General features: G+C 42.4%; 1 protein-coding gene and 1 pseudogene across 1 annotated transcript in view; both read right to left on the bottom strand.

The window, feature by feature from the left end:
* Positions 1-8,008: 8,008 nt before the first annotated feature.
* LOC126095979 (5S ribosomal RNA) lies at positions 8,009-8,126 on the bottom strand (annotated as a pseudogene).
* A 7,622-nt stretch (positions 8,127-15,748) lies between these two features.
* The window catches only part of LOC126095578 (uncharacterized), a 277,083-nt gene continuing 267,388 nt past the window's right edge, over positions 15,749-25,443 (bottom strand). Inside the window, exon 9 of the mRNA XM_049910354.1 lies at positions 15,749-17,010. Coding sequence (XP_049766311.1) covers positions 16,928-17,010 — 83 coding nt within the window. The 3' untranslated portion in view covers positions 15,749-16,927. The remainder of the gene's footprint in view (positions 17,011-25,443) is intronic.

Genomic DNA, 25,443 nt, shown 5'->3' with positions numbered 1-25,443 from the left:
GGCGTGGCTGTGTGTGATGTCCTTAGGTTAGTTATGTTTAAGTACTTCTAAGTTCTAGGGAACTGATAACCTCAGAAGTTAAGTCCCATAGTGCTCAGAGCCATTTGAAGTCTGATAGCACCGCTGTTGTTCTCTATATACACTCCTGGAAATTGAAATAAGAACACCGTGAATTCATTGTCCCAGGAAGGGGAAACTTTATTGACACATTCCTGGGGTCAGATACATCACATGATCACACTGACAGAACCACAGGCACATAGACACAGGCAACAGAGCATGCACAATGTCGGCACTAGTACAGTGTATATCCACCTTTCGCAGCAATGCAGGCTGCTATTCTCCCATGGAGACGATCGTAGAGATGCTGGATGTAGTCCTGTGGAACGGCTTGCCATGCCATTTCCACCTGGCGCCTCAGTTGGACAGCGTTCGTGCTGGACGTGCAGACCGCGTGAAACGACGCTTCATCCATTCCCAAACATGCTCAATGGGGGACAGATCCGGAGATCTTGCTGGCCAGGGTAGTTGACTTACACCTTCTAGAGCACGTTGGGTGGCACGGGATACATGCGGACGTGCATTGTCCTGTTGGAACAGCTTGGAACAGCAAGTTCCCTTGCCGGTCTAGGAATGGTAGAACGATGGGTTCGATGACGGTTTGGATGTACCGTGCACTATTCAGTGTCCCCTCGACGATCACCAGTGGTGTACGGCCAGTGTAGGAGATCGCTCCCCACACCATGATGCCGGGTGTTGGCCCTGTGTGCCTCGGTCGTATGCAGTACTGATTGTGGCGCTCACCTGCACGGCGCCAAACACGCATACGACCATCATTGGCACCAAAGCAGAAGCGACTCTCATCGCTGAAGACGACACGTCTCCATTCGTCCCTCCATTCCCGCCTGTCGCGACACCACTGGAGGCGGGCTGCACGATGTTGGGGCGTGAGCGGAAGACGGCCTAACGGTGTGCGGGACCGTAGCCCAGCTTCATGGAGACGGTTGCGAATGGTCCTCGCCGATACCCCAGGAGCAACAGTGTCCCTAATTTGCTGGGAAGTGGCGGTGCGGTCCCCTACGGCACTGCGTAGGATCCTACGGTCTTGGCGTGCATCCGTGCGTCGCTGCGGTCCGGTCCCAGGTCGACGGGCACGTGCACCTTCCGCCGACCACTGGCGACAACATCGATGTACTGTAGAGACCTCACGCCCCACGTGTTGAGCAATTCGGCGGTACGTCCACCCGGCCTCCCGCATGCCCACTATACGCCCTCGCTCAAAGTCCGTCAACTGCACATACGGTTCACGTCCACGCTGTAGCGGCATGCTACCAGTGTTAAAGACTGCGATGGAGCTCCGTATGCCACGGCAAACTGGCTGACACTGACGGCGGCGGTGCACAAATGCTGCGCAGCTAGCGCCATTCGACGGCCAACACCGCGGTTCCTGGTGTGTCCGCTGTGCCGTGCGTGTGATCATTGCTTGTACAGCCCTCTCGCAGTGTCCGGAGCAAGTATGGTGGGTCTGACACACCGGTGTCAATGTGTTCTTTTTTCCATTTCCAGGAGTGTATATAAATGATTTGGGGGACAGAGTGGGCAGCAATCTGTGGCTGTTTGCTGATGATGCCATCGGGTATGGTGAGATGCCGAAGTTGACTTATTGTAGTAAGATACAAGACGACATATACAAAATTTCCGGTTGGTGTGATGAATGGCAGCTAGCCGTAAATGTGGATAAATGTAAGTTAATGCGGAAGAACAAAACTGTTATGTTAGGATACAGTGTTACTAGTGTCTTGCTTGACAGTCAAGTAGTTTAAATATCTGGGAGTAACGTTGCAAAGTGATATGAGGTGGAAAGAGCATGTGAGAACTGTGGTAGGAAGGGCGAATGGTCGACAGCAGTTTACTGGGAGAATTTTAGGAAAGAGTGGTTGACCTGTAAAGGAGGCCGCATGTAGGATGTTGGTGCCAGCTGTTCTTGAGTACTGCTCGAGTGCTTGGGAACCGAACCAGTCGGATTGAAGGAAGACATCGAAGCAAATCAGAGGTGGGCTGCTAGATTTGTTGCCGGTATGTTCGGACAACAAGTAAGTATTACGGAGATGCCTCAGGAACTCAAATGGGAATATGGATAGAAGTCGACGTTCAAGAAACTCTATTGAGAAAATTTAGAGGACCGGCATTTGAAGCTGACAGCCGAACGTCTCTGCTGCCGCCAGTATATATGTCGCCAATGTAAGGACCACGAATATAAGATACAAGAAATTTTGGTTCATACAGAGGCATACAGTCAGTCGTTTTTCCCTCACTCTATTTGGCAATGGAACAGGAAAGGAAATGACTAGTTTTGGAACACGGTACCCTCCACCATGCACCTTACACTGGGTGGCGGAGTATCTACGTATATTTAGATGTATTCCTTATGACTCATATGGTGTACCCACGGTCCATAATTATTGCTGTGAGCGAAACATACATTCACAGAAATGGCTTCCTTATACTAATGCCTGGTTTCATACTAGTAGTAGACTCCTTTCGACCAGAACTATTGCACAATAAGATAAAGTGGATTGCGACTGGTGTCTCTCTGCTGAAGTGTTGCGACACAGTTTCACTTTTTTTTTCCAACACACACGTCCACAAGTCTTAGGGAGCCCAAAAGCAATTGGGACACAACTTCCCCTAGAAACGATTGACGTGTGGCTAAGAACAGACTCGATGATTAATATGAGCCTTTGGTGACATGGAAATGTTAGCGCTGCTAAATAGCTTCAACATCTTATTTAAACTGGCCTGGGGAGCATAAATTGTTACGTAATTGAAGACAGTGACAAGGTATGTTTGAAAATGCAGGCAACGTTATTTCAATAAACCGTAAACGGACATGGCCACAAAGAATATGGCGCTCAAAGAAATTTCCACTGATCTGGAAGAAGAAGGATTAGGTTTTGATAAAGCGCACTTTATAGAGACACTGACGAAAAGGGTTCATTTAAGTTAGAAGAACTTCCTTTGAAACTGTTACTTTATTGCCGGCCGGAGTGACCGAGCGGTTCTATGCGCTACAGTCTGGAACTGCGAGACCGCTACGGTCGCAGGTTCGAATCCTGCCTCGGGCATGGATGTGTGTGCTGTCCTTTGGTTAGTTAGGTTTAAGTAGTTCTAAGTTGTAGGGGACTGATGACCTCAGAAGTTAAATCCCATAGTGCTCAGAGCCATTTGTTATTTTATTGTGTTGAATAAAGCTGTAATTTATTAATATTACTTAATACAGTGTTATAAACAATAAACGTAAGGACGACATTATATGCTACACATCACATTCAACTACACTTTCGGTCATCTATTACTCTGTGCTCTTCCAGGAAACCACATGATGACTTTGTATCAGTATGAATGTCTAATGGCAACTGATAATTAGTGACAGATTAGCCATCGAACCCAGATTTCCTGTCACCTTGACGTTTAGCATAACTGAGCTGGCTGGAATTTTATTGCCACTGTTTCCACCTATGATGTGAGAGCTCTATATAGACGGGCTCTCCCACGGGGAGACATATTTTTCAGTTGTCAATACACATTAATTATATTTTTTTCAGTTGTCAATACACATTAATTATATTACATTTCCAGCATATCTGAATTTCTCTCACAGTTAAACATTTAACGTCTCTGGATCTTCATTGAATTGTTCTCCGTCGAACCTTTTATTTCGTCTGAATGCATTTAACTCTTTTTCATTTATATCTGCGAAATGTATGTGAATGAAAGAATGCCTGTCACTAATAAAGCCGAACTATGCTCGAGCACGCCTCGGCTGAGTTCGAAAGATCTCGGATGTACTCGGTACAGCTTGACATCTCAATTAGCATTATGGTGCTGTATTCTTCAGTCGGCACGACTTTCTACTATTCGACAATATCGTGGTGTCAGAGCTGTTTATATGTTCGTGGTAAAAAAGAAGCTTGCACGTCCAGTGGCTGCTTCCACAAAAACGGGCAGCCTAGCGATCCATCGTCACAAGCCCTTAAAATGAGTGGGAATGATGGAAGAGAGAGATAAAAATTCTGTTACGCGATGTGAAGTCGCAGAATCGATGGCTACAGCAAATTTGCTATGGAAAGACATTGCAGCAGTTTGCAGAAAGAATTTACAGATTTAGTTGACGATCAAACAGCAAAAAATTACAATAATTTATAGATGGGACCCACTGTTCTGTACATCAAGGAGCACATGTGCTAAATTTGCAAGGCATGGAGCACGTGATGCAATAGGTTATACGAACAGTAAAGTTCCTGGAGTCGCGCACATTATTCCACTGTCAGTGGCAATAATTTTCTATGAACCTGAATGACGAGAATGGAAAACTTGTGTATTACTGAAAAGTAGATTTTTAAGTTAAAGTTTTTTCGATTTAAAACGCGCTATTATTGAATTCGTTAAAGACTTAGGATGTATACGCAGGAGTACTTATTCTCCAATACTAAAACTTTGCATCTGCAACCTTTTTCTATCATATACTTGTTTGTATAGTCTCGTCTTCTCTGTGAGATTAACCATTGCGTCTAACCTTTTCCTCCCATTGATGATTCACTCTCAGTAAGTTGGGGATCTTATTTACGCACCATTCTATTCTTGACGAAACATCAGTTCTGCTGGTGTGAAATTTGTGGTAGTACTTTGCAAATAGTTCATGATTTCTTCAAATTTCCCCAGGTAGTCAATCCATGCGGTTTGTGTGACATGGCAATAGGTATGCATAAATCTATTTAGCTCTCTAAAACTCAGTTCCACAGTATTTCGTTTGGAATGATACTTTGAGGTAAGAATTCGTTTAATACCAACTCTGGTTAATACATTTCTCCAAGCAAAACAGTAAATTTGGAAGCATTATCCGACAGTACTGCGTGTGACTCGCACACCTACAGCACGAAGTCGCCAAGTAATCGTTTTAGGTTGCTGTCTTTAACGGATACACCTCTACATATTTCGTGAAGACATTAGAGAAAGCAACTATATACTTAACAACCACTTCTAGTACTAGACATTGGCCCACCAACATCCACACAAATGCTGGCTAGGAGCTTATCTGGTACAATTGAAAGCAATGGACCCTTACCACCTTTATTGTCTGACTTCTTCTTTTGTCATAATTGACAGTAGTGAGTCTCTTTCAACACCTTACACCTGATGTCCTGGGAGTAACTATCTTATGACCAAAATGGCCTCAAACATGGGCCTCTTTTCATAGTCACTGGAAATGCAAACACATCAATTCTTTGCATTTTACACTCCTATGATATAGCGCTTGACCTACTATTTTGTAGAACTTGTGTAATCAGTGATCCTGTTGCAGCTGAAGTAACTACTGAACCTTTGGCTATCGATTATCTTGTTCTTATAAACAGCCATACTATGGAATAAGTCCTAGTGGTATCTCCGATTCAATAGATCTTACATTAGCAAAACAGTAAAATTTTCTGTTTGTTCTCGCACAGCTGTTTCCTGATTGAGCCCCTCTGGCAATCACGATAGTGAATCGACACTACATTCTCATTTCCACTAACATACACCAACTTAAAACTATACACCTGTAAAGTCAATGTTCAACTTGCAAGTCTTGAATGTAACAACTAACAAATTTGCAAAAAATATTGCAGCTTGGTGATCACCATGTACAGACGTAAGTGATCTGTAGAGATAATAGTGATTCTTGAACAGAGTATTCGCTGTTAGTAGCTGAAACTTATTAGAGAACTCAATTAGGCTTTCTCCCTCTCATTCCTTGTTCCAAGCCCATATTCTCCTGTAACCTTTTCTTCCACTTCTTCCCCTACAACTGAATTCCAGTGTCCCATGACTATTAAATTTTCGTCTCCCTTTACGTACTGTATTTCCCTCTCATTACCCTCATATACTTGCTTTACCTCTTCATCTTCAGCTTGCGACGTCCATATATACCTCAACGATTGTTGTCGGTGTTGGTTTGCTGTCGATTCTGATAAGAACAACCCTATCACTGAACTGTTCACAGTAACACGCTCTCTGCCCTACCTTCCTATTCATAACGAATCCCATTCCTGTTATACCATTTTTGCTGCTGTAGATATTACCCTATACTCATCTGACCAGAAATCCTTGTCTTCTTTCCATTTCACTTCACTGACCCCTACTATATCTACATTGAGCCTTTGCATTTCCCTTTTCAGATTTTCTAGTTTCCCTGCCGCGTTCAAGCTCCTGACATTCCACGCCCCGATTCGAAGAACGTTACCCTTTCGTTGATTATTCAATCTTTTTCTCATGGTCACCTCCCACTTGGCAGTACCATCCGGAGATCCGAATGGGGAACTATTCAGGGATCTTTTGCCAATGGAGAGATCATCACGACACTTTTCACTTACAGGCACATGTCCTGTGTATACTCGTTACGTGTCTTTAATGCAGTGGTTTCCATTGCCTTCTGCAGCCTCATGCCGTTGATCACTGCCGATTCTTCCGCCTTTTAGGGACAGTTTCCCTCCCCCAGGACAACAGAGTGCCCTGAACGTCTGTCCTCTCCTCCGCCCTCTCTGACATGGCCGTTGGCAGAATGAGGGTGATTTCTTATGCCGGAAGTCTTCGGCCGCCAATGCTGATTTTTAATCAGAATGCATACCGGAACAATATTCCATTTACGACCTGGGCTTCGAACACTAGGCGAACTTCGCCATCTTGTTTCAGGACCACCAGGAGTGGGCTGCAAGAGACTGCTTGAGAGTTTGATCAAATCCCAGGAAATCATGCGATTAATTTCCCCTTACACTGCTGATTTCTGCCCCCAGAGTATGGGTTAAAAGTTATGGCAGAAGGTTTGGTGTGGGAGGGCTTCGAGGTTTCAAGTGTGTCCTTTTACGAGAGCTGGCCTGTTCTCAAAGACCTTACAACAATTATTAATTAAATTTACTAACAGACTCTTCTGATCCTGTGTGAGATTCTCAGTCTCTCCTAATTTCTGACGGAGTGCCTATCTTTTCCTTGTGTTCTGGTCCCTGGGAACACTTTTTGTTATTGTCAATAATCACTTCTGCCCTATCACTCATTTTTACTCTCCTTTCCCAGCAGGTCTCGCTGAACATCGGCAACATCAAACTTAATAATAACTTTCCAGCAGAGAAGTCAATTCTTCTGTCCTTCTCTCACATACTTTTCCATCCTTCGACAAAATCGACCCTAATTTTATTAAATACTACGAATGGGAATTGAATCTCCGTATTTCCTAGTTTTAGCATAAGCATCGTTTGTACCTTCACTATCTGCAACTAGTTGCCAACAACTCGAGCTATTCTACAGTTATTTGCACGTAATGAAGACAACTCCATTCTTTGAGACAACCTTTCCAAGAGACTGCAGGAAATAGACTGGAACACCAGTGTCCAGTATAGCAGTAACAGGAAGTGCTTTAATATTTGCTTTTACCACTGAGATCGGCACTTGTGGATAATCCCTGACACATTTATTTGTATCAACACAGAGATACGTTTTTAGTTCTACATCATCACTATATCTGAAACAATTCACATTCAGTATAAAGCAACTGGATGGCTCTTCGTCCGCTCCTCTGGGGTGCGATATGGTTGAGCTTAGTGTAACGAGTGAGGCACTGGTTGGGGAGCACGTTCGTCAGTTCCTTCAGTAATGATCAGTGGCTACTTTCGGCACTACTGATTTGATTATTGCTGTTGCAGAACCGTGTGGTTTGTCTGATGCCACTGTTGGTTCTGATTTTTTCTTATATGGCTACTTAAAAAACTTAACCCCTCCCGAACAGACCATAAAGGCCCAACGCTACCGACCAGCTGGCGTGTAATCCTCAGCCCCCAGCGTCACTGGATGCGGATATGGACGGGCATGTGGTCAGCACACCGCTCTCCCGGCCACTACCAGTTTTATTGATCGGAGCCGCTACTTCTCAGTCATGTAGCACCTCAACTAACCTCACAAGGGCTGGGTGCAACCCGCTTGCCAACAGCGCTCGGCAGACCGGATGGTCACCCATCCAAGTGCTAGCCCAGCCCGATATCGCTTAACTTCGGTGATCTGACGGGAACCGGTGTTACCACTGCGGCAATGCCGTTGGCTTAGATAGTTACTATTCATAGGATTAAGTCTTCGATCCGATCTATATTGTTTGCTCCGGTTAGGTGTAAAACCTGAGTCATTGCCGTTCTTATCGTTATGACCATAATTTGCATTATTCCTATATAACAGATTATGTGTCTGATTCATACTGTTAGCCATGTGATCTGGCATATGGTTCTGATTGTATGTATCTGTATTATATTGTTTCTGATTTGGCATACACCCATTTCCTTGTTCCTGTCTGAACTGCATATCCTGTTGAATTAGTTAATTATTCAAAATGACAGTCACAATTGCATTATTTATTTTGCCGCCACCCGGTTTCAACCCGCGATGGGGTCATCTTCAGGGCAATTTACAGCATTTGGTCGCTCGCTGGAGTCGTCATCCTGCCTGTGCACGGTTGGTGACTATGGTTACCAGCCGTGCACAGGCAGCGTGACGATTCCAGCAGTGGTAGCACCCCACGTCGGTCTTCAACTGGGATCAGCTAATTACTTATGGTACCGACTCTTCCGGTACGGTTATCTGAAGTAATTGAAAAAAAATACATTCGCCATATCAGTGTTATTCGACGACTCCGCTGAAAGAGTAACTGCGCGTAGTAATCGATATACAACTGCTCAGAATTAATGGGCATTATTCCATGGTTCGGATAGCAATTTTTTGGCCTTGTATCGATTACACAGCTGCAAGATGAGCGGGGCTCGCCGAAAATACCTCTCATTTGAACTTATTACCCAAAAGAATTTACGTGTAAACAAAGCGCCCCTGCGTGTAATCTGTATGCATTCAGCGCACAAATTTATTTATGAAAACGCAAATATATCTTATGAAAATGGGTGAAAACGAGGGGAACAATTGCACCAGGGTTTTTCTACGCACGCGGAGTTCACTTGCTTAGTGCAGTGTGGGTTGTAGCTGCGGCTTTGACAATGTGAAACGGACGCAGCTTCACCAACACTTTCTTCTTGGAGGCGGCCTTCCGACAATTCTGTCGCCTAACATCGTCCATCTACAGGAGGTTTCATGCATCCCGAAAAACATGAAAACATTGGCTTCAGAGAAGCTGTAGCACATGTTCCTCCCTGGCTGTTAATTCAACTAGCGCTGTAAGCGAGGTCCTCCCAAAGAGACGATAAAATAATATATACATACATATACAGGGTGAAGAAAAATTAGCGCACTCGGGCGTCGCAGCACGATTCCTCACATACTAACAATACAAAAATATCTCTCACAATATTTCGTCCCACGCATATTTCCGGTAGTAGATGGACCTTAAAGATTGACAATTTGGCAACACTGTGATCACATGTATGTTAACTACCTCTGTCAGAATATAACGGTAGTGCTGTGCAATGGTGCAGTGGATAGCATTTTGAGTTAGCGTGCAGGAGGTCAAGGATTCGATTCTGAGTCGAAGCGTATTTGTTTTTATTTGCTAAATGTAGTCTGCGTGGTACGGTGTCTGATGTCTTAATCGTCACGCAGCGATTACAACGGGTCTTCTACAAAACATTTGCAGCCGCGCGGAGTAGCCGCTCGGTTTGAGGCGTCATGCCCCGGACTGTGTGGCCATTCCAGCCAGAGGTTCGAGTCCTCCTTCGGGCATGGGTGTTTGTGTTGTTCTTAGCGTAAGTGGGCTTAAGTAGTTTGTAAGTCTAGGAACCGATGGTCCCTTAAGAATTTACACACATTTGAAAATTTGCACTTACGAACTACGAACACAGAAACCGAAGTACAATCGTTTTCAGTGGTGAGCTTTTAAAGAAACATTTTTCACGTCGTGGACACGAATTGTTTCACTCCACTGCATCTACTAGACTCTGAACCTGTTTTCTGTTCACCCTCCCCCAACTGCCCAAAGATTAGTACCAGCTATTATTCTTGCCACGTTCACGTCCAATACATTTAGTTACGGCCTTATGTCACCAGTACGGTTAGCAACATTATTTGAAAGTAATTTCCAAACATTTACTACGTAAACGTCGGAAAACATGATGCTTAAGGAGCGGTTATACTAAAATATTAAACAGGAGACTAAAACTGGCAAATAAAAACAAATAAGCCTCGACCGAGAACCGAACCCTCGGCCTACTGTATGCTAACTCATAACGCTTTACGCTGCATCACCTGCACAGCACTGCTTCTATATGCTGACAGAGGTAGTTACCGAACATGTGATCACAGTGTTACCACATTGCCAGTCTTTAACGTCCATTTACTCCCGGAAATATGCCTGGGACGAAATTTCGTGAGACATTTTTGTATCACTAGTACCTAATTTACGAGTAATCGCCCTGCGAAGTACGAGTGCACAAAATTTTCCTTACCACACATATATATATATATATATATATATATATATATATATATATATATATATATATATATGAGAGAGAAGGGGGGGGGGGAACTGGTTTCTCAGGCCTAGTGTATATAACCCGCCTCCGTAACTGAGTGGTCAGTACTTGCGAGGAGCTCCTTGATTGAGAAGTAGCGGCTACAAGGTCTAAAAAGCCGGCAAAACGGCCGAGAGAGGCGGCGTGTTGGCCATATTTCCCTCCATACTGTAACCACACGACGCCGCGTGGCAGCGGAAGATACGGCGGCTGGTCGACAGCCCCTGGAACTTCACTGCCTGGACGAGGGGTTCACTCAATATCATAGTCTAGTTCTGTGCTGACGAACCTAAGTATTCATAACGAAGTGTAGATGTCACGCGAACCACGTTTGTCCACTTTCGCCATTCTCATGTCGTGAACGAACGATGTACCCTTCGCTAGTTGGCTTTGTATTTCATTCATTCAGAGGAAAGAAGATAAGGATCAGCACCTATCTGTGCACATTGTGCACACATCCTCATATCACTGTATAATTTGAACCTACAACTGGAAGCATTCGGTGACTCGCCTGTCCTGCAATCAGGACCTTTAGGTGGCCACACATTATTCTTTCAACTAAATCGTTAAAATTCGTTTCTGACTTGTTTGCAAAAGAATCTCACCCATGTCTAATACACAGGGCGTCCCATTTGCCTTGACCACCCTAAATAGCTGTTTGCCCAGATGCAAATTACAAAATGTTTCAAGCAGATGTTCATTAGCCGTCAGAGGAACATCAATCAGCATGATTGCCTTCGTTGTAACTTTGTTTTTTACAAAGATATGAACGGCAGTGTGACTTCTTAAAGTGACATCCAGTATTTTTCATTCGGTATTTCATTTCCTCTCGTAAAGACCTATTCAAAAATGTATCACAGTGTACCATTCACTGGAACACAGCTTTATTAATTACATAATACACTCCTGGAAATTGAAATAAGAACACCGTGAATTCATTGTCCCAGGAAGGGGAAACTTTATTGACACATTCCTGGGGTCAGATACATCACATGATCACACTGACAGGACCACAGGTACATAGACACAGGCAACAGAGCATGCACAATGTCGGCACTAGTACAGTGTATATCCACCTTTCGCAGCAATGCAGGCTGCTATTCTCCCATGGAGACGATCGTAGAGATGCTGGATGTAGTCCTGTGGAACGGCTTGCCATGCCATTTCCACCTGGCGCCTCAGTTGGACCAGCGTTCGTGCTGGACGTGCAGACCGCGTGAGACGACGCTTCATCCAGTCCCAAACATGCTCAATGGGGGACAGATCCGGAGATCTTGCTGGCCAGGGTAGTTGACTTACACCTTCTAGAGCACGTTGGGTGGCACGAGATACATGCGGACGTGCATTGTCCTGTTGGAACAGCAAGTTCCCTTGCCGGTCTAGGAATGGTAGAACGATGGGTTCGATGACGGTTTGGATGTACCGTGCACTATTCAGTGTCCCCTCGACGATCACCAGTGGTGTACGGCCAGTGTAGGAGATCGCTCCCCACACCATGATGCCGGGTGTTGGCCCTGTGTGCCTCGGTCGTATGCAGTCCTGATTGTGGCGCTCACCTGCACGGCGCCAAACACGCATACGACCATCATTGGCACCAAGGCAGAAGCGACTCTCATCGCTGAAGACGACACGTCTCCATTCGTCCCTCCATTCACGCCTGTCGCGACACCACTGGAGGCGGGCTGCACGATGTTGGGGCGTGAGCGGAAGACGGCCTAACGGTGTGCGGGACCGTAGCCCAGCTTCATGGAGACGGTTGCGAATGGTCCTCGCCGATACCCCAGGAGCAACAGTGTCCCTAATTTGCTGGGAAGTGGCGGTGCGGTCCCCTACGGCACTGCGTAGGATCCTACGGTCTTGGCGTGCATCCGTGCGTCGCTGCGGTCCGGTCCCAGGTCGACGGGCACGTGCACCTTCCGCCGACCACTGGCGACAACATCGATGTACTGTGGAGACCTCACGCCCCACGTGTTGAGCAATTCGGCGGTACGTCCACCCGGCCTCCCGCATGCCCACTATACGCCCTCGCTCAAAGTCCGTCAACTGCACATACGGTTCACGTCCACGCTGTCGCGGCATACTACCAGTGTTAAAGACTGCGATGGAGCTCCGTATGCCACGGCAAACTGGCTGACACTGACGGCGGCGGTGCACAAATGCTGCGCAGCTAGCGCCATTCGACGGCCAACACCGCGGTTCCTGGTGTGTCCGCTGTGCCGTGCGTGTGATCATTGCTTGTACAGCCCTCTCGCAGTGTCCGGAGCAAGTATGGTGGGTCTGACACACCGGTGTCAATGTGTTCTTTTTTCCATTTCCAGGAGTGTACAACACTGACGTTGACGCTCTCAGCGCTGGAACACATCCACGTGCTTACGATGACAGAGGTGAAATGTAAACATAAGTAGAATGCACACCCGTCATTCCGTCAACCAGCGTCAGTTGAAGAGCTGTGTGAGTAGAATGTACACAACGAAGGTAGAAATGCTACTCATCTATGGGATGCAAGTTAGCAGAACAGTAATTGCAATACTGTCTTCTTATGTACGGGTACATTTAGTACAGTAGATTAGTCCTTTAAAACACTGTTGTGTATAGAGCAGGCATACAATAAAGGCTGTCTTTCCTACAAACTGCATCGCCATGACGTTCTTTTTATTGTTGTTGAAGGTAGGCGAAATGCTACGCAGGCAGCGGAACTGTACAGAGAGCGATATCCTGACAAGAACCCACCTTCCCGACGGATGTTTTCTCGTCTTGTTGCGACGCTTCAGATAACGGGAAATTTCAACCCACGACAACGCAGTCGTCATAGCACTCGCACAGACGAAGCTGCTGAAATTGTTTGTTCTCGCTTCCGTTTCTATGAATCCACATGTGAGCACACGACAACTTGAACACGAGATTGGCATTCTTAAAACCAATGTACATCTTATTCTTACTCGTCACCGGTTCCATCCTTATTATGTACACTTACATCAAGAATTGCATGGGAATGATTTCCAGAATCGTGTACAGTTCTGTTAGAGGGCACAGCAGCAAATCCTCGTCACCCGGTACTTCTTTTCCAATGTTCTACTAACTGATGAATGTTCCTTCTCAAACAAAGGACAGGTAAATACAAGGACTTTGCATTATTGGCCCGGTGACAACCCACGATGGCTTAGACAGGTGGAACATCAGCGTCAATAGAGAGTTCACTTTTGGTGTGAGATGCTTGGTACTATAATTACGGGCCCTTATTTCATCAATTTTACTCTAAACGGCACAGCGTATACCCACTTCCTCAGACGAATTCTTCCTCCTCTTTTGGCTGAAGTGCCGCTAGGAACAAGAATGCTTTTGTGGTATCAACACGATGGATACCCAGCACATAATGCCTTGCATGCACGTCGGGTTCTGAACCTAAGGTATCTGGCCAGATGGATTGGTCAAGGAGGAACAGTTACTTGGCTGCTAGGTCTCCTGATTTAAATCCTCTGGACTTTTTCCTTGTGGGATGCATTAAAGACGTTGTCTATCGCGATATCCCAACAACTTCAGAGTACGTGCAGGAATGTATCATGCTTGCTTTTAATTCTTTTCAGCAGACAACCTGGAAACAGTAAATAATTCTTTCATTCAACCAGTGCACCATTGTATCGGAATCCAGCGTCACCACTTTGAGTACCTTTGACTCTCCTCTACCAGGAGTAGAATATTTAAAGTCAATTTTGTGTTATGTTTTTACTTGGTTTTCATTTGTTTTCTGACAACTCCAGCAAGTGAACGAGTTTGTGATCCTGGGCTCAAAGTCAGTGCTGTGTTATGTAATTAATAACGTTGTGTTTCAGTGAGTGGTACACTGTGATACTTTTTTGAATAGGTCTTTAGCAGAGGAAATGAATTACCGAATAAGAAATACAGGATGCCATTTAAAAAAAGCATACCGCTGTTCATATCTTTGTAAATAACAAAGCTGCAACGAAGACAATCATGCTGATTGATGTCCCCCTAACGGCTGAAGAACATTTGCTTGAAACATTTTGTAATTTGCATGTGATCAAACAGTTATATAGGATGGTCAAGATAAATGGGACACCCTATATATACAGGGAGGTTAGGAAAGCTTTTAAGGGTGTTGCAGGGTAGGTTTTGCTGAAAAATAACTGTTACGAAGCAAATTCGATACGTTGTTCCGTTTACGACCTAATTAGTACATGTACAGATACAATTAGTTTCAGCTGTTCTCATAGCTTAGATGAGCGTGTACGAGACTGCTCAACCGTTGGTTTGGATTTGATCGCTACTACCGTTCTATGTAAAATTTTTGCATCTCTTTCTTGTTCAGTTTGAGGAAACTACATATAGAACACATTTGGTAATAACATCTTTCCGTCTCTGTCAGGCTGATTTTGTATGGGAGTCAGAAAGGGTCTGATAAGCTTCTAAGACTGTAGCAGAGGAGATTGTGCTCAGAAATAGTCGTTAACAGAAAAATTCGATACGTTGCTCCTTTCCCGAGCTATTTAGCATTGAAGTTAGCCAATAATGTCGTTATGCGTCATAATTTGTGCACCTGAGCGCGCTAAAATGTGCTAATGTATACACTTCTGTGGGTTCGTAGGTAATCATTTGTTCAAATGCTCATTACCAAATGAAATGTGCCTTTTTCGTAAGTGATAAATTTAAGTTGGATGAGCAAAAGGTACGTTATTCTGCTTGAGGAAAACAAACGAGGAACACTTTTGGCGACACTGTGTCTGGCAAACTTCAATTTACACGCGTGACTACCTGATTGGCTAGCTTCAATTTTAAATAACTCGGATATGGCGCAACATATCGAAATTTTTCCTAACAACAATTTCTCAACAGTATCTCCCCTACAACACTCCAACACTCTTACCATCCTACATATACAATTAACTAATCTGTTGTGTTATTATTTCATTTGCACATAAATGCATGTTTTGTGTGTGTATGTGTATGTGTGTGTGTGTGTGTGTGTGTGTGTGTGTGTGTGTGTGTGTGTGTGTGTGCGTGTGTGTGTGTGTGTGTGTGTGTTTGATAATATCTGCGAACCTATATCTAACTTTCTGACAAATGTACATGGTGGATTGCTGCTGTAGTTGAAAAATGTATTTTCGGATCTATTGCAACAAGTTATAACTGCGTTTTCTTGTAACATTTTGAGGTATAGCTCTTGTAGGAAGGATAGTAAGGAAAAGATTGAAAAAATGTTCAGCTTTCATGTCTATTATATTTTGATTGCACAGTTTATGGAAAAGTAAGGAGATACAAGATAAATATACCATACAAAAATAACACAGAGGATAGATTAGGCTGTCAAAAGCATAGTATATGATATCTTCATGAGAAATAGATGTTCTACACAAATTTATGGAAGTTTATGAAACATATTATGTTTACATATGTACCTGGATCAATGCTGTTGAAGAATGAATATTGGCCATATTAATAAATAATTTATCTCAATGACTACTTAATCTACTTATTATGTTTATGCACAACCACTGAAACAATTTAATTAGTACATGTATAGTTGTAGTTATTGTATCATGTTAGGAACATTTGTAATGTATGTAGACTTAAACATAATGACACAAAGTATTACGTACTATGAAAGAAATATAACTGGAAATTGATTTTTAAGTATTTGTGCTAGTGTTCAAATTTATGAGAAAAATATTTAAACATTTAAATTGTGTGCAAACATCATTAGAAAAAATGAAAGTGAATTTAATAATTGGTTGAAAATACAAGAAATACAGTCATGTTTTAAGTTTGGTACTATTAATATTTTAAAATACCAGGCTTTTAAATATTATGTAGACAGCGGGTATAATAATCAGAAAATTTTACTATTTAGAAATACCGTTAAGTAAAGAACACGCATTTCCAAAAATGTGTGTTAAATTAATATTTTCATCTGGTGAACATTGACCATTACTTTCAGCATTTACTGAACCCTACTACCTACAGGCATTGTTTCTCTCATTTAGGTCTCAATAACAAATGAAGCACAGTAGCACATAAACATGGACTATGATGGGTACATTACTTCTAAGCTTGCTTTAACGTAACTGAATGACCTCAACAATCTGATGGAACCAAATGCCACATTTGAAAACAAGCTAATTTAGTGGCACACACCCTTGCCTTTGTGAACAGTCTTTGTAAGCACTAAGCTATGCACGAATTTCAAGCTTATGAGGTGTTACAGGACCTAATCAATACAGAAGGACCTTGGTAAGTTTTTATACAATTGCAACATCTTCTTAATGAAGCACTTGAGAAAACTTGACTAGAATTTCACAAAAAGGTTTTGTAGACTTATTAGGGTAGCCTTGCAGAAACCTATTTTGACACTGGTAGTAATAAGGAACAGGTAGGTCCCTTCATACATGGATGTTGTTGCACTTTTCTTCGAGAGGCGTTGCTTCCTTTTCAATACCCGTCCACACTGGATTCAACGTGGAATCTGAAATCAGTAAAATACAGTGTATGGAATAGAACCCTTTTTTTCTAATTTTTATTAAATGATATATATGTATATTAGATCTTAGGTAACTACTTCATAAGTGATTCATATAGTAAACTAATCATGAGATGATAGTTACAACACTGCATTAAAAAACAGAAAGTTTGGTATTTGGTCGTCATATTACTCCATCCTGTTTCAATTACACTTCTAACACCTTTACCACCATTGTATATTTTAGTCACAGGTATTGTTGGTTGTAATTTTCAAATGCTTCGATGAACAAGGCGTCTTATTTTGGGAAATGCAACAGACATCACATAAGGGGGGGGGGGGGTTCAGAAAGTGAAGGAACGTATATGGTAAAGCCTCAAAAGCACTATGACTATAAACGTATCAACTACTGGTGCTGAAACTGTAAAGTAATGCCCAGTGAAAATACAAGAAACGGTATGGAATTATCGCCACTCTCCATTGAAAAACTGACACTAATTGTTGTGAAATATACCCATTAGAAATTTTAAGATAATTCTCAGATGTAATAAGTCATAATAGAACTAGCTTACAGTTACATTGACACACTCGCGAGAAATTGTATGAAAGAAAATAGCATAAATCTTGGGATCATGTAATAGTCACTCCAAGACGAAATTTTCCATTTAACTAGTTAATAACGGACGAAATCACAGTTGAAGTAAAAGTGGAATGAGGTGCCCAACTTTTTTACGCCAAAATTCTTTTGATCACTGAAAGATGATAGCCATCTATTTTCACATGGAACAACAGTGACCAGAGGCTCATGAATCAAAAAGAATGCGTCATCGCTACGTCATTATTAACTAAAGGCATCACCTTTGTCTTCCTTTTAATAGGGCACTTGTAATTTTTCCACGAAAATAGCAAATATGATGAGACTAATTTAGTGATGTAGCTCTCCTGTAAATCTAACAGGAACTGCTGCAAAAACAGTACAAAAACCTTATTTTCCATGTCTTTTTACTCCGTTATTTCTTGACCGGAAAAAGTAGTGTAGCTCCACTAAAATATTTGATGCTTGTGTTTCGGTTATTCATGGAGAGAATGGGTTCTTCTATATTTCACTGTTCGCTGTTCGTCTGGCTGGAACCAGATTTACTTTGCCTTTATAGAGTCAGAGTTGTCATGACAATACGAGCCCAAACCACCACCACTTAGTAGCCATATAGTATGCTGATGTGTAACAAGCAGTCCAGTCACGCATCATTTGCAACCCTGCTCCACCGCGTGGTCCGGACTACCGTGAGAGATAATTTTGTGAGCAGTTGCCCAAGATGCAACATAATCCGCAAGCCACGTGACACGTGTTATTTAAATATTTATTTGCTTTTCCCTTTAGATTTCTTATGCAGAGTCTAACACAGGCCAAATGCCACATATGAAAACGTAGATGCAAGTATAATACACAACATATTAATATGAAATTACAAATGCCACAATGTTAAAAATGGCTGTCTCGCAGTTTCAGCAGAGGAATCACACAGCCAACTGATTGCAAATAACTGTTTGATACATTTGTAACACCGAAAATGCAGGATGCATGGCACCTGCTACCGATATACAAAATCTTTTTTTTTTAATTGTCTGTAAATATTCGTAATTTAAATGTTTTCTTTTAATAAGTATGGACATTGCTTCACTGTATGTGTACATTTAGGCAGAAGTCTGTTGACATTTCATAATATTTATCTGTCTTTTACTGTGAAACTTATAAGATCTGGGAAAAGCCAAAGAAATTGTTGTTTGCATCGACTAGCAACGATAATAGCAGTGCTTGTGCGTTGTAAAATCTTTGGGTAGGGGGTTGTTGCGCAGAGCGCGCGGAGAAAGAGTGGGACGGGTTCCAACGCTTGAAGTATGCGGAAGTGTGGTGTTAGCGCTCTCGCAGTAGGGAATACCATTTTCGGCAGCATCATGTGCGCGCGCCGGCCAGATGTCTAGTAACAGGAGTACGGACAGTGGACGGGCGGAAGAGGCTGTATTAATTACGATTGCTCATTCCTGTAATGAGCCGTGGCTCCACAATATGCTACCGTCTTCAACAACTGCAGCAGTTCCAGCAACACAGTTTCGTCGTCGGCTCCGAGTTTCGTCGTATGCACAGCACTGAAGTAAGACTGTTCATTGGTAGAAAGTATTAACGGCTAACTCAGCAGCAAAACTGAATGTGATTTGATTGATCAGATTTATTTAAATAATAATAAGTTGAACTCAGGGCGATTGTGTCCTCATTGCCCCCAGACATTGTTACCAAGCAGGATCTTTGTTTCTTGTTTTTCCTAATATGCTAACTGAGTGTCATAAGAAACAAATTGAATAGTTACAGCCAGTTTATAAATGAATAATTTCTATTTTAAGAATATTAGCCTAAGTCTACTTTCAATTAACTGTTGTACAACAGAGGCTTCAGTATATGACTAAAGTAAAGCAGTTTCATTGCTCAAGTTTGAGAATCAATCATTGGAAAAATCCAAATCTAAAGAAATGCGCAAATTAATTGTGCGGAAGTCTTATCTATTTTACATACAGCTTGGAGCACATGGCTGTTTGGTTTGGTACGTATTCTAGTAATATTTAATTCTGTTCGTCAGTAATAAAGGCTCAGTTGTTCAGAAAATAATATGAAATCCAAAATAAGTAACGGAAAAGTAAGAAATGCTTACTTTTTCCTAAATTTCTTTGATGACGATATGTTGAGGTCACTGAAAGTCGTTCTTCATGTAACGAAGTTCAGTACTAACATAGAGCTTAATTGCATTTTTTCAAATCATTACTCGATTGCCTTTTTCAAAATTTAATGCCGAGCATAACATAAGAGTGAATTCTCAGTTTTCTTTATCATTCCATACTCACTTAAAATATGTGTAAAAAAAAAGTGGCAACCTTTAGTTTCCACGTCAGTGTTTAATAATACATACTTTTCTTTCCCATCATCTTGTACAGGATTTTGGATGTAAATTGCCCTGATGGGCTGGCGGCTGTTAATTACTTCCTTTTCGTTCATTAGTGTAACTTTTGGATTCATGATCAGTGGTACCGCTTTCTGTTCAGTGTTATTCGTGAGGGAATGCACAAAATAACTTTCATTATCCAAATTATAGCCCTGTTCGGTTTAATTACTTTTATTTTTAGTAGACTTTCCATCAGAAGGGTCGGTTGTACACTTTCCTTCTACTTATCGGTATCACTTCTTCGGGAAAGATGGCCTTATACAATTAGAAAAAAATCCATTAGGCATAAACGCGATTCACGGTCATATTTATATCGCAAGCAAGATAGGCCGATTAGTAAGAGGGAGGTTACACATTTATCCAGGTTTCGGCACTTCTAAGAACGTCTTTATCAGAAGGTGGTTTTACGAAACCCTAAAGTTACATTGCGAGAAAGCAAAGGTCAAAGTTTTGAGCAGATATTCTCAAGTAAAAAAAATTAATTTAAACACGTTCAAGGCTCTGGTACATATGCCTAAGAACAATATCAGACTGATGTTGTTCCTAGCAAGGCATACGTGCTAAAGGCTGCTGACAGGAAGTTATTTGCTGTGGTGAAGAGAAAGGGAACTTCCTGTGTACTTCCCTCCGACACAAGATGCCATACAGTACTCTGTGCCGTTGCTACTCCATAGAATTTCCGATTTCTCGTTCTATGTCGCGCGAGTCTATACAGTAGGAGAGAATGCTGTACCCTGGAACTTTTTTCTGACACTTACTTCTAATCATAACTGTAACAGACGTTTAGTATATTGTCTTTTTCCATTTATAAAGCATCGCATTTACTTTTGTGTGCTGCTAAAAAATTACTCTGGAAAAGTAAAACTATTTCAAATGTGAAAAAAAATATTCTAGATGTCATGTACGTAGGAATAAATATTCCATTGAAAAATTGCAAATCGAGAATATCTTCTCGGTGCTGTATTTAACAGTCTCCCCATTACATTGATTAATACACCGCAATTATGAGTAATGGAAAGTAAATTATTATCAAAAACCAGTTACAAGTTAAATACACTTTAAATAGAGGTTAATGGAAAGTAATGCAAAATTTTATTGCCGGACAAGTAAAATTGGTTAGATCGTTAATGAAACCCAGTTCGTTTGCAAATACCATACATTCCATGGTAGCATACCTCCTTCCGTTTCTAAATGCAGGAGGGAGCAAGACCGACGAAGTATTAGAAAATAGTTCACATATTTTATAGCTTTTGCTTGGGTTGGGAATGTACAACAAAATTATTTATTAAAGTAATTTACGCGATCCATTTATAAAAGGACAGAAAAACAAAGGAAAGATACCTAGCGTGTAACCTATAATCACGGCGTTATGTAACTGAAACTTGTGCGTTAACGAGCATTTCGCTCTCATTTAAGTATATGGCCGAAAGAGACAGCCTTCCAGGAATTGTGAAACGAATGCTTCCGTCCAGGACCGTGTGCCACAAAGAGCGCAGATTCGTCACGAGATGGGTAAATTCACAGGCGACTATTGTGCTGAATGAGGCCAGGTTGATCAGGCCTAATCGCTGTAGTGTGGGAGTAAGACAGACGAGAACTACATCATAGCGAAACTCCGTAGGAGATGTTTGTGCCCAGGGAGTTGTAGCAGTGTTAAATATGGCGGACTTAAGATAGGCCATAAAGGGAAACATTTATGGAAACTATTTAATTCTGTAGTAATTCAGGGAATAAAGCCACAGTAATCGAACATCTTTCTTAAAATTTCATGGTGATCCCAATAAAACTTGAATATTGATCTGATATACAGGGTGATTCAAAAAGAATACCACAACTTTAGTAATTTAAAACTCTGCAACGACAAAAGGCAGAGCTAAGCACTATCTGTCGGCGAATTAAGGGAGATATAAAGTTTCATTTAGTTGTACATTTGTTCGCTTGAGGCGCTGTTGACTAGGCGTCAGCGTCAGTTGATGCTAAGATGGCGACCGCTCAACAGAAAGCTTTTTGTGTTATTGAGTACGGCAGAAGTGAATCGACGACAGTTGTTCAGCGTGCATTACGAACGAAGTATGGTGTTAAACCTCCTGATAGGTGGTGTATTAAACGTTGGTATAAACAGTTTACAGAGAATGGGTGTTTGTGCCGCCAGGCAGCCCGTGACAGAGCACTTCATCACTGGCCTCCGAGAAGCCCTGATCTTACCCCCTGCGATTTTTTCTTATGGCGGTGTGTTAAGGATATGGTGTTTCGGCCACCTCTCCCAGCCACCACTGATGATTTGAAACGAGAAATAACAGCAGCTATCCAAACTGTTACGCCTGATATGCTACAGAGAGTGTGGAACGAGTTGGAGTATCGGGTTGATATTGCTCGAGTGTCTGGAGGGGGCCATATTGAACATCTCTGAACTTGTTTTTGAGTGAAAAAAAAACCTTTTCAAATAATCTTTGTAATGATGTATAACAGAAGGTTATATTATGTTTCTTTCATTAAATACACATTTTTAAAGTTGTGGTATTCTTTTTGAATCACCCTGTATAATAGCTTAGGATTTACTGTTAAAGTGAAATTAAGAAGTTTTGTAACAAAGACCCGAATGCTGAAATCTGAATGCTTTGGTCGATCTTAACGAACGACATTTTATATAAAAGCGTATCATTAAAATGACAAATATTGTAAATATCAACTATGGAACTTTATTTGTTTAAAAGCTACAGTAAATTTAAATTATCAGTATTTTGAGTTAAGCATCATCATTTCGTCCACACAAAACAGATTGAACGATGACAGCATGACATCTTACTGAATCATTAGATAATAGAATATTTGTTGTTAAGTTTAGTACATAATAGTTACTATTGCTCTTTATTTATTTATCAGAAAGCACATTAGTGCAAGGCTGCTGGCCGTGACATTCAAAGTTAAGAAGGAAATTTTATTGGTTTTATGTAAAAGAATATATCGTTTATCATGTAATAGTAATTATTCTTAGTTTATTTAGAACGTGAAAGTGGTCAAGCTTTGATTATTTAAATATGTAAAAATGTAAAATAATGTGGAATAAGCTGTAACCAATCAGATGGGCGGCTTCAGGGAAGGGAACTGCACTAGTCGGTTGAGCGACGATGTTCGGCACGCGGGAGACGCGGCTGGAGACGGACAGTTCGGCTGGAGGCACCAAAGTGGACAGTTCTGGTCTAAGCACAAAAGTTCGGATTGAGACGCGAAAGCGGGCAGTCGGTCTGTAGGGACTAGCAACTGCAACGACTTAGAAAATTCCGCATTGTGTGGTATCGCTGGACTTGGTCTCTGAGCGGTGAGCAGCAGCGCGCCTGGTGTGAACTTCTTAACTTTTCGCGCAGATAACGGTTGGTTGGTTGGTTGTTTGGGGAAGGAGACCAGACAGCGTGGTCATCGGTCTCATCGGATTAGGGAAGGATGGGGAAGGAAGTCGGCCGTGCCCTTTCAGAGGAACCATCCCGGCATTTGCCTGGAGTGATTTAGGGAAATCACGGAAAACCTAAATCAGGATGGCCGGACGCGGGATTGAACCGTCGTCCTCCCGAATGCGAGTCCAGTGTGCAGATAACGAGGTGGAGTATTGGAGTTGTATTTCGTGACGAGATTGTGAGTGATCGAAGTGTGTCAAATGGATATGCGCTCGAGTGGAACAGCAACTGTAAATACGACCAATCGCAACTGTGTGACCTACATCATTTATGGGTCGTTAATTTAACTCCCAATATTATTATTACTGTTATAATATGTTATATTAACCTTGTATGTTTCATGCAATTTCGCAAACTTGCCATCAGCCAGACACTTTAACCAAAGGGTCCAAAGTGTCTAATTTAGGGCGTGTAATGCGATACGGGCGGTTCAACCACTAGACGAGTTGGAGCCAAGACATTTCGACGAAGAGGAACCGCATGTGAGCCCGAACATCTTTGGAATGTTAGCTCACAAACTCATACCGTTTTAACAAGTTAGTAAACTTCCACATGGAACATCGTGACGTCAACCGTACACCAAGAAATGCAACAACAAGAAGAGTTTTGGATGGCAGATGGTTTATAGGTAAAAACGCCTCAGGTGCGATCACAATCACGACACTATTGATGAGCAGCCCGTCTTCGAAAGATTCCAAATCTCAGCCTGAAAGATCTACGTTAGTTCGAACGACTCAAACCGTTCACTTGCTACCAGTTAGGTCAATGAAACGGGGTCATCGATTCCTATAAGCTGTCGATAGCTCTACTAGAGTAGCCTATACAGAATTTCATTTTCCATAGAATTAAATAAGTGAAGAATTAAAAATACCTTCGAAATAACTGTAATATTATACAGGGTGTTACAAGTCCGCCGCTCGTGGTCTCGCGGTAGCGTTCTCGCTTCCCGAGCACGGGGTCCCGGGTTCGATTCCCGGCGGGGTCAGGGATTTTCCCTGCCTCGAGATGACTGGGTGTTTGTGTTGTCCTCATCATTTCATCATCATCCAGGAAAGTGGCGAGATTGGACTGAGCAAAGATTGGGTAATTGTACGGGCGCTGATAACCACGCAGTTGAGCGCCCCATCAACCAAACATCATCATCCCAGGGTGTTACAAAAAGGTACGGCCAAACTTTCAGGAAACATTCCTCACACACAAATAAAGAAAAGATGTTATGTGGACATGTGTCCGGAAACGCTTAATTTCCATGTTAGAGCTCATTTTAGTTTCGTCAGTATGTACTGTACTTCCTCGATTCACCGCCAGTTGGCCCAATTGGAGGAAGGTAATGTTGACTTCGGTGCTTTTGTTGACATGCGACTCATTGCTCTACAGTACTAGCATCAAGCACATCAGTACGTTGCATCAACAGGTTAGTGGTAATCATGAACGTGGTTTTGAAGTCAGTGCAATGTTTACAAATGCGGAGTTGGCAGACTTATGGATTAGCACGGGGCAATAGCCGTGGCGCGGTACGTTTGTATCGTGACAGATTTCCAGAACGAAGGTGTCCCGACAGGAAGACGTTCGAAGCAATTGATCAGCGTCTTAGGGAGCACGGAACATTCCAGTCTATGACTCGCGACTGGGGAAGACCCAGAACGACGAGGACACCTGCAGTGGACGAGGCAATTCTTCGTGCAGTTGACGATAACCCTAATGTCAGCGTCAGAGAAGTTGCTGCTGTACAAGGTAACGTTGACCACGTCACTGTACGGAGAGTGCTACGGGAGAACTAGTTGTTTCCGTACCGTGTACAGCGTGTGCAGGCACTATCAGCAGCTGATTGGCCTCCACGGGTACACTTCTGCGAATGGTTCATCCAACAATGTATCAACTCTCATTTCAGTGCTAATATTCTCTTTACGGATGAGGCTTCATTCCAACGTGATCAAATTGTAAATTTTCACAGTCAACATGTGTGGGCTGACGAGAATCCGCACGCAATTGTG

The sequence above is a fragment of the Schistocerca cancellata genome, chromosome 8 (assembly GCF_023864275.1).
Source record: "Schistocerca cancellata isolate TAMUIC-IGC-003103 chromosome 8, iqSchCanc2.1, whole genome shotgun sequence".
Taxonomy (NCBI): domain Eukaryota; kingdom Metazoa; phylum Arthropoda; class Insecta; order Orthoptera; family Acrididae; genus Schistocerca; species Schistocerca cancellata.
The sequence above is the reverse complement of the archived record's forward strand: the minus strand, read 5'-3'. Positions and strand labels throughout refer to the sequence as shown.